General features: G+C 43.6%; 1 protein-coding gene across 8 annotated transcripts in view; it reads left to right on the top strand.

Moving 5' to 3' along the window:
- SK (small conductance calcium-activated potassium channel) overlaps positions 1–7,693 on the top strand; it is a 146,854-nt gene extending 139,161 nt beyond the window's left edge. For 7 of the 8 annotated variants that reach the window (XM_025301156.1, XM_025301157.1, XM_025301162.1 and 4 more), the window contains 4 exons: positions 1,038–1,148; positions 4,658–4,785; positions 4,875–4,944; positions 5,380–6,072. In XM_025301156.1, coding sequence (XP_025156941.1) covers positions 1,038–1,148; positions 4,658–4,785; positions 4,875–4,944; positions 5,380–6,072 — 1,002 coding nt within the window. Of the gene's footprint in view, positions 1–1,037; positions 1,149–4,657; positions 4,786–4,874; positions 4,945–5,379 lie in introns of all 8 variants that reach the window. The other variant, XM_025301155.1, reaches the window with a different exon arrangement.
- The last annotated feature ends 7,054 nt before the right edge of the window (positions 7,694–14,747 follow it).

Here is a 14,747-nt window from a genome sequence, read left to right as displayed (position 1 = left end):
GTTCCGCAAACATGTAACTCGGTGTAACTCGCGTTAAATGGTACGCCGCATACCGGCATCGGCACCGTGGAAGCTTCATTACGACCGGCGCGCATGGGAACCATATAATGGACCGAGCGCGTCGCGATCGATCGGCTCGTTCGACCGTTGCAAAACGCCCGCTGTGATTTACACCGTTGCATTCGGCCGCTCTCGCCGCAGTCATTATACGGCCCGCTTGTAATTAAACGCGGCGAAGGACACGATCAACGCCGTGTCCATCCTCTCACCCTCGGGAATGCCCCCGGGTCGTTCCTTATTGTTATCGCACTCTCCCGTTTCCCGTTCTTCCCCTTCCCCCTCCCCTCCCCTCTCCCCCTCCCTCCCCGCGCGCCCGTCCGAACAACTCCCAGCCATTCCCACGTTAACCCACGTTAGATTTGTAACTATCGCCGAGCTTTAACCGGCACGGCCGGCTCCAACGTTGCGGGCTAATTCCTCGTAAACTTCCGCCGCCGGAGAACGGCTGTTGTTTCCGGAAGTCCACTTCCGATCACAATTCACAATAGATTTCGGAATCCCGCCCCTCCCCCTCTCGCCAGTCCCTTTCATTTGTGAGATTTCCTCTCTCTCTCTCTCTCTCTCTCTCTCTCTCGCGCCGCGCTCCTCCCCCTATCTCGCTCTCGCTATCTCGCTGTTTCACATGCACTCACGCGCACACAACGCTTCTCGTAAATGGCGCGAAATTGCCCGCTCTCTGTCTGGGATTCTGGCTATTAATTCGGCACGGCGAATGCGAAACGGCCCGATAGCAGTCCTGTTTTCCAGCGTCGCAGGCGTCGTGCTCCCCCCGATGAAATAGTTAGCGGGATAAATAATGCAAATCGCTCGATCGCCATCGGCGATGCAGAGGCTCTGCCTCGCAGCGCTTCGCGGCGGAAAATCCTCATTACTTCCAGTCCGATGTTACATAATTACGGATTAGGCAAAAATATCGCCACCTGTTCGACGGTGATTACAATACGCCACTACAAATCGTGATTTCGTAATTTGTTCAGGGCGCCGGATGCACCGCTCTGTTGGTGGCGGTCGTCTCCAGAAAGCTCGAGCTTACGCGGGCGGAGAAACACGTGCACAACTTCATGATGGACACACAATTAACGAAGAGGGTAAGATGTGCCAATGTGGCAATGTGCAAAAGACAAGCCGTAAAACACCTGTATACTTCAGTACAGTAACGTGAATTTTAGCGGCACGAGAAATCCTCGTAGGACATCAAAAATCCTTGTATTGCATTTAATTTATTTGAATTCTCTTTAACCGCGTTTACATCGCACTCTCGATATCTGTATATTCAGCGCTTTTAAACATGAATAATGAAGGACTAGGATCGTCTGCCACGAATGTGAAACTATCTTTTTTGAACATTCATTCAGCTCGCAAAGTCGCTCAAGTGTCGCGCGAGAGATCCGTCTGTAAGTTCTTGGTTCGTGAATATTTTAGCGAAAAATTTCACTAACAGAATACGGCACTTCGGTCATCGTAAAATCGTTAAAGTAATCCGACGCACAGAGAATTATACGGAATTCATGTGATATTTGAGCAATAATTAAGTAATAATTTAAATAACGTTTCTGTCTTGTCTGTATATAAATATAATCTTAATTCGATAATTCGTGTCAAGTGAAGTTAAAGAAATATCACGCGAATATTGGGGGGAGTTACGTTTTGTTCTTTTTATAATAATGAACTACGGTACGTTCTTTGTACATTGTTTGATCTATCGAAGTTTCTAAAACAAATAGGGTAACTTTTAATAATATGCATAGCAGATACGTTTCTAGAACGGAACGACGAGTTGTGAAAGCAGTCATAGAAGGAGAAACTATGTTACTCTATATTCTCGAGCGAAATTCTCATTCGATTTTGGGATGATATTTGAAACGCATTCTGCATGAAAGAGAAAAAGAAATAAATTGGTGGCTCCTTGTAATTAGACAACTGCTCAGTAGAATTTACATCTACAAGACCTGTAAGAAACCTGAATTCGAAGTCTGTTTAAATTCAAAGAACGCGGTTTTGATATCTTTGAGTTCCTATCGCGACATTTGTAGTTGCGATCGCGACGAAAGTCCATGGATTATGATTATTTGAACTTCAGAAGCGCCAAATTTCTTAAATAAAGAGAATTATAGGGGTCGTGAATATAATTGCAAGGAAGCATTCGAAATTATGCTCACCGCGGGTATCCCGTAAGAATCAGAAAAACGAATTAAGGACGAATGAGAGCATGATGGATATCACTCTCTATGTATATAGAGCAATGTAATTTTCCGGCTGAGCCACGTAATAAGAAAGTATCCCACTGCGAGTAAGGTTGCCTCGGAAATAAGCAGACCTGTACGAAGTCGCTTGATAAAGTCGCTGTGACCTTTAGGAAGAAGGATTTTCTTTCGTCGGTAATCTAAATTCTTGACTTTGATATCGTAGTACTTAAAATTCAGAAGCGGAACTTACGCAAGGAGCATTCAAAAACGTAAGCATTCGAAAGTCTCTCGTGTAATCGCTGGGTTCCGAGAATTCGCGCGCACAAGCAGAATCAAAAATTAGAAAATTATGGATTCCAGAAACTAAAAATTTCTAGATCAGTTATCCAGATATTCCAGCAATATTATTAAATATTAAAAAGCCTGACGAGACACAAATTTCGATCCAACGCTTGAAGAATTTGACGGGTCTTAGGAATTTTAAACAAATATTTTCAAACTCAAAAGTATTAGAAAATTTAAGATACTATACAAACGTGGTAAAATCGACAAAATGAAAGTGAAATAAATATTTGTAAGCTTAGAAACCCCCAAGAATGAGAAAATTCGTAAATAAGCTAAATCTGTGGTTTAAACGTTCCAGCCTTTGAAAGTTGATAGATTTCAAAGTTTTACAAATCTAAAAGTCTGTCGAAAAGTTCAAGGACTTGGATATTCAAGCCTTTCTATTAGTTCTAGATTAGACGAATAAGAAAAAACGCCTGCCGGAGTAAAGAATGTTATCTTCCGCCCAGGCAATGGACCGAAACTTGGGAAGTCGGCTAATGTGTCCTTGTCATTTTAGCCTTTATCGCTGTGAAAATAGCATGGCATCAATCGATCAATCCCACCAAACTTGTAAAAAGAAAGATTCGAAAGGCACTTCGAAGTAAATCGTAAAGCGATAATAGAACGACTGCTAGTAACGACCCGCGAGTGCTTTCCGCGGAAATATCGCGCGGAAGATTTCGGTGACACTTCAACAAAATTTCGTAACAACAATAGGTGCCATAATTCGCTGTCGCATTTCATTGACCTTAGATTCCAAGCTGAAAAGTTGGACACGTTTGCGATTGGAACTTTAGGAAAGCATTACAAACTGAAAGTAGAAAAATCCAGGTACATAGATCTTCACACTACACAGGATGTAGAAAAAATGAAGATGCAATGATAGTTTAACTTTGAAGAGCGAAACAAGAAATTACGAACCATTAGGTCCGAAAAATTCAAAAATCGTACAGAATTTAGGCAAATTGTAGATATTTGCCGTATATATATGTCATAACAACTTCTAAAATATTCTAGATATTCCAACACATGTTTGCAACATTCTAAAAACACATGTTGCAAAACTTCGAAATATTTCGAAATATTCCACGCGATTTAGCATAGAGATTCTTCCTATTGCTGCGCTCGGTAAGCTATGCATAAGTACGACCGCTTCTCTCTCTCTCCATTCTTGGATCGAAGCCTTCAACCACATACCTACTGAAATAATTATTAGCCAACGTTATTTATAAACCTTGCAAATATCAAGGAGTGGTAACACAGAGCTATACGCGTGGCCGTATCGACGAGTCTTTTTACGCCGCTTTAACCCTCGGATGCATATCGCTTTTTTCACGTCATTGTGTAAGCGGAATCGATCTGATCCCATCAGTCGTAACAGAACAAGTGTCAACTCTTTCGAAACATTTTTCTCTGCTCACGTAAGATTTAAAAGCTAAATACGCTCTTTCAAAAAGCCTTGATTATATTTAAAAAGAGTCTTTCTTCAAATAATGTTTGACAGTTGCAATAATTCTAACATAAATCGTTTCTCGAGTATCCAAATATCTGTCTGTCTGACCCTCAAATTTGTGGGTACTGAAGAAAATATTTAGATATGATCCGAAATAACTCACACACCTAGGAAATACGAAGTAAAAAATATCGCGATAATATCCGAATATTGTCTGTTATTTTTAATTTCTGTTTGGCGATTGATCTCGCGTTAAGTTTCTCTTACTTCTCTAAGATACACTACTAACCGCGATGCTTGACTAATCGGATAAATTATACGATTCGTAGATATTATTATCTTGAAAGAAACCAAGAAATTAAATGTCCAGGTAATACCTGAATACTTAGGTATCCAAGTCAGGCATCCAGACAGCGCAGATGCAAAGTAGGATCGAATGATCTTGTGTAATGACAACGAAGCATTCAGCTTCACCCTTCACGACAAATATGCGGTCTTAAAAGTGTTATTAAGTAAATTCGAAACGTGAGCATAGTGTAGATTACAGAAATACGGTTTTACGGTGTATTCAATTCGAAGAAAGTTACGGTTGGCGGGGCTACAGTGACGACGACAACTCGCTCTGTTTCAGTTGAAGAACGCCGCAGCAAACGTGTTGCGGGAAACGTGGCTGATTTACAAGCACACCCGCTTGGTGAAGCGCGTCAATCCCGGACGCGTGCGGACCCATCAGCGGAAATTCCTATTGGCTATATACGCGTAAGTCGATACTACCTCCGGCCCCGATTAGAACCCCCGAGCATCGTAGTAGCCTAGCACGTAATTGCGCTCTATCGTCGAACTTTCAGACTCAGGAAGGTGAAAATGGATCAGCGTAAATTGATGGACAACGCCAACACTATAACGGATATGGCCAAGGTGAGAATTGGCGCTAACGAGAAGAACCACTCTCCCGCTTGCAAATCCCGATAGAATATCGCAACAGCGAGTCAAGGGGATAGGCTGTTGAACAGGATTACGATTAAAAGCTTCGCCCGCTGCCGAGGCAGCGAGTAGCTTTTCCACAAATAAATACTTTCTACGAACTCCTTTTTACCGTGAAAAAGGATTAAATTCCCAAGCATCAGCGTAGCGATAGCGTTCGGTATCCATTCTAACAACTTCCCACGCTTTCGTGGAAACGCTCGCGGGAGACAAAAATCTATAAATCCGCAAACGCAACACACACGCTCGTCGTGATAAACGAAAAACAAGAAAAGAAAGAAAAAAGACCCAACCCCACAATCAATGACAAGATCGCCTCGATTACTGTGGTCGTTGCTGACGGTTGTGCTATCTGATCCACTTCGACAGACGCAGAACACCGTCTACGAGATTGTCTCGGACATGAGCACGCGACAAGACGCGCTGGAGGAGCGTCTAGAGGGTGTGGAGAGCCGTCTGGCCGGCCTAGATGAGAAGCTGACCTCGTTGCAGGGTCAGCTGGAGCTGCTGCCCGAGGTGCTGACCCGCTGTTTGGCCCAACACGCGGAACGGATGGAGCAGCGGCGTAACTTCCTCCACCCTGACACCGCGGTGGCAATGGCGACTTCCGGTGGCGGTGGCGGCGGCGGTGGCGGCGGCGGCGGCGGCGGCGGCGGCGGCGGCGGCGGCGGCGGCGGCGGCGGCGGCGGTGGCGTTGGCGGTGGCGGTGGCGGCGGCGGAGGTGCTATCTCGTCGGGGACGAGCCTGGGCGTCTCCGGCGGCAGCACATCCGCACACCACCCTCTCGCCAGTCTTTCCAACTCACCCCTCTTGCCGCACTCGCGTAGTGTACCCAGCGCGCCCAGCACCATGTCCCTCCACCCGTGGCCGGTCAGCCCGGTCCTTCCCCCCGTCTCCAGTCGCACGCCCCACCTGGTGCCGGAAACCGGCAGGCATCATGGCCTCAGCCACTCCGCTACGGTGACCGCTACGACCTCGCAGTCGGCCACCAGGCTCACCTCGCAGGCCGGCATGGGTGGGCTAGGCAACAGCCAAGGCTCGGACACGTCGGCGCACAGCTGAGTCTCGTCTCTGCAGCCGCAGCACTCGTACTAAGGCCCATCCTGAGGTCGGTTTCCGCGTATCACAGACTGTGGTCGGTGCCACCGTCATCGGTGCACGGTTACGATCGGTATATAAGCTATACTGCCGGGATACAATCGCACGGTCGAATACGACGGTCGATCGGCCGGCGGTTTGATTCTTCGCACAAACGAACGTGAAAACTCCCGTTTAGAGCGGTGTTTCCCCCTCCCCCTCTTCTTCCTACGTCAGCCATATTCACGTCTACAGCGGTCCACTTTAACGGAAGTTTGTCTTTAATTTGATCACGTACGTCGCGGTGGTCAGTTTTCGCCGAGAGAAAAAACGGGAGGAAGGAAACGCGGACGCTAATGGGAAAAACAACTTCGACTGTGGAATCCACTTTACGTTCGATTTACCCTTGTTTCTCGTAAGCGGCAACTTATTGTGCATCATACACAGTGGATTCTGCGCACAGATACGCAAATTAGTTCGCGTCGAGCGCATATTCGCGTACAAATTTCCTTGGTATCCTCCTCGCGGTTGACGATTCTTTCAAAATCCACGATAACGAAATCGTCGAAGCCTGTTTTTCTATGTGTGTACTATGGAATACTTTTCTTTTCGTTTACGACCAATGATCCTCGCTTTAGCACGGACCAAAGCCTGTGGAGGTATGATAGTCGGGTGCTACGTGGAGAAGCATTGCTCTAAGTGTGAGTTCCGTGGTGACCAGGTTTGCGATACCGCGGTCTGTTTTTCGTGTGAAACTCGTCTAACGATGGGCCTTCTTGCGTCCTGCGCGTACCTTCGAGTTCCTCCTGAAGTCACGCTCGCAACGAAAATTCAGTCAGGATTTTGTGCGACGTGCGGCACATCGCGCGATTGGGATTGAAAAACCGAGGGACGGGAGAGGGAGGGAGGGCAAGAATTGTCCGAGCGTCACTCTACGTGTGTTCTTGATATAGCTACCATGGGTCACTCGGCGTTCATCTTCCCCGCACGAAACTCCTCAAACATCTGATTCTGTTTCCCACTTCAAAATATGAAGATTTTCTACTTTAAAGAAGCGGGACTAAGAGAAAAGTCGAGGAAAGTGTAATCGATAAACTGTACTTCGAACTGTACGAACGATACTTTGTTCGAAAGGATGAGGAGGTTCACCATCGGAAGTAGCCACTTGTTCGAATCATGTCTCTCGATCTCCCATTCGTGTGAACCCTTTAATCGCCTACTTTGATCAGCCGTTTCCACCTAATCCCTTCCAACCCCCAACCCTTCACTCGCCAATTTCGACGAAAGTACGCATCAATCAAGAGGTTGGGATTTCACACAAGTAGACAATTAAACGGGGTTAAGGGAATTAGAAGTGGCGCAAAATAACGAAGGCAAAAGCGAAGGATCGGCACGTCCTAACCTGGCGAAACGGATCGGACAACCGGACCGACGTTGTCGTTGGATCTATCGATCTATTGACCGATCGGCGGCATAACGGACGAGAAGGAGAGGAACTCTCGAGGTACGCGCGGCTTCTTCCACTGGCTGCGCGCTGCTCCCCTGCCCAACTTGCGTGCCTGAATAACTGTTTTCTTAATAACTAAATGTACATTCGACACAGGAATTCCACCTTGTATCTCTGTATACCTCGTGAAGAGCGCGGACGGGCACAACGTGTGTGTACAAGAAGAGCATGTGCGGACAAGGATTAGCCCGGAGGTGAATCAAGCTGGCTCTTAAAGCCCGTGCGCGATGAAGTTAAACTGTCCTTTCTCCTAGACTCAGAGTATACAAGAGGTCCCCCACTCTAGCTGCTTCGCACTAAGGCCCGTATTCATACCTCACGTTCAGAGCTAAGCGCGACCGTCTGCTTCTCGGTAACTTTCTATAACGACCCTCGCACGAGGTAAGCGAATAACCAAGTGTCATAGATGCATAATTTACAGCCCCTGACGTTTCAGCAACGGAAAGCTGTGTGTACTGGCGATTCTTTTTTACTTCAGTCAATTACACGGTACGCGACGTATATTTGCGATTTTCCAACGAGAGATTCAGGAACAAACGGTCACATTTAATGATGAACATGCGATACCAATACGGACTCGATTCACGGTGATTGTTTTCGACTGCTTTACCTCGCGCCCTCTCGCCCCCCTCCCCCTCCCCTCCTTTTACCGTTTTCCACTTTTCATCATGCCTCTCTCGGCCTATTTATCGGTAAAATGGAAAAATTAACGACGAACATCACACGTTGTGAATCGCATAGTTACATCGGAGAAAATTTTCCCACTTGGACGGCACCTAAAGACGCGCTTTGAGAGCCGGTGCGAACCCGACGGATGTCCGCTAAACGAATAGAGGGAGAATGCAAAGTGATCTTATCCGCTTTAACGTCCGTAGGTTACATAGGATATTATATTGTTAATGTATACTTGTACATGTGGCGCACGGGTATAAAAGCGGCTACGTTTCCATTGAGGGAAAGAGGGAGGGGGAGTTGAAGATTTTTTATAACGGGGCAGCTATCGCGCGAAGAGATAGCGCGGTGTGCGGGGGGGGGGGTAGGCTTAATTAAACGGATCGACCAGACAATGGGAAACTACTTATTTGCCAACGACTTCCCGTTCGGAGGCGTCCACCAGGCTTTTTTGTTCACCGTGTCTCATCACTGAAATATTCTTATGTTCATTCACGGTCACGTAGAAAATGTCCGACGTGTGAAGAAATGCAAGTCTCAGCGGAACAGAAACTTTCCCGCATTAATTATTTTATAATTGTTACTTCGTTACCAGCGCATTTTATTTTTAGATCAGTATTATTTTATATTATTGTTATATACCGTTTTATTTTCAACGTTTAAGCTATAATTCGGAGAAGCCAAGTCTCCCCGGTAGTTTGTCATTCGACTAACAGAAGAAACGTCATTTCGTGAATGAAGAGGCCTGGTGCGTCGAAAGTACAGAGTGTCCCGAAAAGAACCGAATGCGTGGCTAACGATTGATCGACTTCAGACCCGAAGAGCCTGGATGTGCCAGTCCAAGTTGCTCGGTTTCTTCCGGAACACGATGTACATTTGCTATAATTCGCGGCCATAATGCAGCGCGTATGTTCATTCTTTCCGACGCGATTTGTCTCGAAGATGTTCAGATCTCAACGCACCGGCACGACGGTGTTTGTTAGCGCAACCATAACCATATTGGTCGACACACGACAACTGAGATTTTGTCGAGGTTCATCAAGGCGAGCTCGAGCAACTCTGATCCCTTTAGTTAGTGTGAAACTGAACGTGAAAGTTTTCGAACGTGTGTGCGTGCGGAGAACGTTTAGTTTAATTTAGACCTCAACTCACTTCCCGCAAAACAGAAGTGGATCGAGAAGAGACAATTAGCACGTACTCGTTTTATATAAGAATAAAATCGCTTCTTTCCTATGAGAAGATTTTCACTTCGTTCTAAGAACGTCAGAAAATCTCTACTCATTTAGCCGTCTCTAATTTTCCTCGGTGCATTTCGGATTAGTTTTTTAGTGCGTTAGTCTAGCAGATGGATCGTTGGTGTTAGCCTCTCAGCACCGTTATTAACGGCATTCAGTTTATTCGAATTTAATCGATAACTTCGTCGATTGCTATTAAATAATGTTGCAGAAAGGGAAAGATCGGTCGAGCCGCCTTCAGTATCTTCGACCGTTCACAAGAAAAAGCTCACGCGGAAAAAGCTCACAAAAACGCGGATAAAGCTGGGACCTGGTTTGTCTTGTCCGTCATCGTTTCATTTCGAAAGCGTAGTTTCGCGGCTAATCGCAAAGCGAAACGGGACCAAAACAGACACAATTTTCACAACGTTTTTCTCATACTATCCCTTTTTCTGTCTCTCTCTCTCTCTCTCTCTCTCTCTCTTTCACTCTCTCTCTCTCTCTCTCTCTCTCTCTCTCACTCTCTCTCACTCTCTCTCTCTCTCTCACTCTCTCTCTCTCTCTCTCTCTTTTTCTCTTTTCCTTCACTCTCCTCTGTTTCTCACAGTTGGGCAGACTTTTCATCTAACAAAAGGATCTACGCAATGATGAGAGCAAATACTTTGCTAATCTTTATTGAATTGAAAATTCACTCGAAAATAGAGATGTCTTTTTATTCGAAAGTAAGAAGAAGTACTTGTCTCACTTCTTTAAAAAAAAAAAAAAACTTGTGTGTTATTGCAAAATATTTTCTTCATTTTTTATAGTTTGTACTCACGAATAGATTGTACGACGGAAATTTTCTATAGATAGAGACGTTTAGACATATTAGCGTAATAAAAAGGATTCTTACATAGGAATTCTCCTCTTTTTCCATAAGGAAGGCTGTGTTGAGCTTTTAATTGATTTTATAATAATCTTGATCTATTTGACTTGTATCGTTAATATGAAAAATATTCGAGGAATAATTTATTCGCAGATATACAGATAAAAGAGACGAAGAATATATTGAAAAGAAACATTTCTTCTGTAATGAATAGAACGCTTCATCTTCGAGTAGAAAAAGGAAAACAGTCGCTTTTTGTCGCATAGAATAAATTTGCATTCGGAATTCGAATAAAAAAAGTTATCTCGCGCGTGAGGACGGAGATAACTCTTTCATTTATTCGATTTTCTCAGTCGAATGAAATTTTCGATCGAATAATGTCCAACTCGTCCATTTTTTCCCCCTGGTTTCTTTCAATCAATTTTTCCTGTACTTCCTCGGCGTTCCCCTCCCCCCTTTCTTCATCACCCTTCTCGCTATTTTCCGTATTTTACTTTCCCACCACTATTTACATCCTGTTCAAAAAGCATTCCTCTTTCGCGCGCGACTAAACGCACTGGACACGACAACTCTACGATATTTTTATATAGATTTCTTAAAAGTGCATTATGGTGCCAGGAAGACCACGCCAAGTAAAAAAAAAAAAAGAAAAAAACGTAAAAATATAAAACGATTTCAATATTGGATCCTTAGGCGATAGAAACCGATTCTATGATATTGTTAGTACGTAATATAACATGGATATATAGATAATTACCGAATTCTTCGACATAGTGAAGCTACGTGAAGCCACTTTCATGATAAAGGAAAAGAATGGAAAAGGAAGAAGAAACGCAGAGAGAAACGCATTCGTCGCGGATTGCGCTTAGAGCGCAGACCTGAGAACATTGGACCCGTATTTTCCAATTCTTACATTCGTAGATCTATGAAAGTACGGTTGCTTGATACACTTAGGTGGAAATCTTCTCGAAATTTTTACCTGCGGTGAAACACCGAATTCCTAGAACTGAAAATCTTGGCAGTTTTCATTATTACACATGCGCTAGAACTGGAAAGATTTTATGGAACTGGGGATTCACGGAAATTCCAGTTTGCTGATCTACACGATGCGATGAGAACTTGACTGAAGGTGTTTGCCTAGAAGAGTACGGGATTCTTAAAAACTGGAAGTCTTACGTCTTGAGTTTCATGTTTTCGGCTTAGGAGTACATGCGGAACCAAATTGTTAACATTCTGGAAATATTGAACATACTTTGAAACTTTTCAATTCTTGACTCGTAGATTGTCGATTTCATAGACTTGGATTTAATATAAAGACGCAGACACGAAAAGTGGGGCGGTCTCTTTTTTATTCCTTTCACCCGTTTCGCAACGATAATTTGTCCACTAAGATCGCAGACGATCGGTTTAATTTCCAGCGCGATGAGGATTGCACCGATACTTTTTAAGGGCCAACCGCGGCGCGATATTCCACACTAAAAGCGAAAATATTCGAGAAAGAGAGAGAGAGAAAGAGAGAGAGAGAGAGAGAGAGGAGGTCGAGGATCAAAAACGGTGATCGATTGAACTCTTTACGCGCAATTAGCTGACGGTAAAATAAATGAGACGAAAAGCGGAGGAAAAGTTAAAAGTGCGTGCGAGCGCAGCCTCGGGCGAATTTATATGAGCATTACGGTTATTACTATCTATATTCGTTTATTATCATTGTTATTGTTATGATTATTACAATTATTATCGTCACGACGATGAATAACGGTAGCGTTTAAACGGTTTTAACTCTCAAACACTTTACGGAGCTCTTATACCAACATTACTTATACTTAGCGGGCTGTCGCCGTATAACTGTTACGTAAAATGACCAACAATGATTAAAATAATTAACTGTTAATTATTATCTATTAATCTATAGGACGATCTAGCGACCACGTATTAAGGGAATCGTTCTTTTTAACAAGCTCTTTTTCTCTCTCTATCTCAAATTCTACTTCTATCTCTCTTTCGACACCTCGAGAGCGTTCGAAGAACACACATAAGACACACAACGTAACATGCATTGTTGTTATTCACTCGTGCCGTTGATATCGTCATCATCGTCACCACGGTCGTTCGAACAATCTGAAAAATCTTCATAATCTCGTTCTAATCTCATTATAAAACGCCAGTAACTTCGTTCAATCGTTCAATCGTCGCTCGCTCGACATCATCGTCGATTTGGAAGAACCCAAATCGGGAAATGTAAGATTCTGAAAATCGGCTCTTCGAACTTTGGACTTCTAATTTTGGAACTTGTGGACCTTGGCACCGGGAATTTTGAAATTTTGATTCCTCGAGTGAATCGTGTTAGAACTCGGAATTCTTCGGGCATCTCGCTCGTTTGAGCTTTCGGGAATGTGAGTGCGTGTGCCTGATGCGTGTGTCTGTTGCGTGTGTGCACACAACATTGAGTCCTCGAAGAATTCTGAAATTCTGAGCCCCGTCTCTTGCAGTAATTCCCAAATTTTTGCAAGTTCTTACAATTTTCTTCAAAATCACCCACAATCGCCTCATTTTAAATCTCACATCTTAAACATTTCGTAGGCTTGAATTCTCGAGCTTTATCCCGATGGAATTTTAATTCGTCGCGTGGAATCTTCGAAAAATTCGAGTCCTTAGAGATATTGAGGAATTCAATTTCGGGGCGAGTCTGAAAGAAAAACCGCGTGAAATCTCGAAGCGTCATCGTGTCGTCATCGCGGCGCATGTAGAGTCCTACGCACGTTTTATTACGGAGTCATTGGAAGGTAACATCGTTGAACGCGTTATATTGCGCTATCTGATATTCGCCATCGATATTCAACATCGCTGGACACTGTACATCTCTTCACCAATGCAACTCGGTATTGTTTGCGACATACGACGCGACTATGATACTTTCCCATTTGATCACGCGCATGATACCATACCATTGATAATATATTCACGATCTTGGAACAAAACGGACTACTATTAACGACTAGAAGAAGTTTTCTCCCTACAGGTTTAGGGCAATAGGTCTATACATATATATACAAATATATATGCATATATATACATATACAAAAACATACACATATTTACATTCATATACATATATATATATATATACACATACATATATATGAATGTAAATACATACATACATACATACATATACTCTCAGTTAATATGATATCGTGTAAGTTGTTACCACTAATTAGTCTCGATTACCTTACGACGGCGGACATAGGACAAGGCACAAATTAGACGTATAATTACGTACATATATATATATATATATATATAAAATATATATATAAATAAAGTAAAGTAAATACATATGAGTAACTAAAACACATTCTTATTAGAAGGGACGAGGGCGCACTGTGGCGTGCGAGGCGTGCGAGTGCATCATCGCGGTAGAAACTTCGTAGGGCTAAAGTGGTTTTGATACTATACGAAGCACCGAAAGCGAACTTTTCTTACGATGAGACTTATCGATATTTTTTTAGACTCCGCTAACGAATCGACTAACTATGTTAATCGCGCGCATGTCAATCGCGGCGAACGGAACTTCGCGGCACGTTGACCGGTTAACGCGTTCCTATTAACGCTCTAGCCGATTTCCCATCTCCTGTTGATCGACTCTCAATGAACACACGTGGACTGTGAAATCTTGGTTCCTTGAAGCCCAAAACCTTACGGTGTACTTTGTACACACCCTTGAGGCTGGAAGTCTCGGGGACTTCTCGATCGGGAATTTCGGGAACGTTTGATCCCTTTAGAAATCCCTTTAGAGATTCAGAAATCGTGTATCATCAAAGTTTCGTCGTTCGGGATTTTGTGATTCTTAGAACCTCTTTTGGAACCTTGAAACTTCAGAAATTTGAATTTGCAATAACTTTGGCAATTTTAGATTAGGGAATTTTAGGTCTTAAATTGTCTTAAAAACGACACATTCTCGAAACGTCCGAAACTCGAAGAGCTAGGAGATTTTCGCAAATATGTGTGTGACTGTGCATACTGTCTTTCTTTCAAGATACCTTGGATGTTTAGAATTTTTCAGTTGGTACTACAAATCCCGGTATGTTTGATCTTAAAAATTTTGGATTTGAAAACACTGGATCTCCTTCGGACAACTCCCGGGTAGGACTTTAAATCTCGACGTTTTTAACTATACTTTAACTTTAACGTTTTGGAACCTTGGATTCATGGATGTTCTTCCAAAATTCCGACATTGATTAACGGTACACCGTCAGATCGATAATACCCTGCGATGACTTTACTAACGCTGACCGTCATATATTCAATGACACAACGCTCTCATTACCTGCCAATCGAAATCCGAATGAAGCACATTTAGAAGTAAACTACGACGTAGAAAGAAACACAAGATACTGCCCGCCGA

Source organism: Harpegnathos saltator, unplaced genomic scaffold, assembly GCF_003227715.2.
Source record: "Harpegnathos saltator strain DR-91 unplaced genomic scaffold, Hsal_v8.6 scaffold403, whole genome shotgun sequence".
NCBI classification, from domain to species: Eukaryota; Metazoa; Arthropoda; class Insecta; order Hymenoptera; family Formicidae; genus Harpegnathos; species Harpegnathos saltator.
The sequence above is the reverse complement of the archived record's forward strand: the minus strand, read 5'-3'. Positions and strand labels throughout refer to the sequence as shown.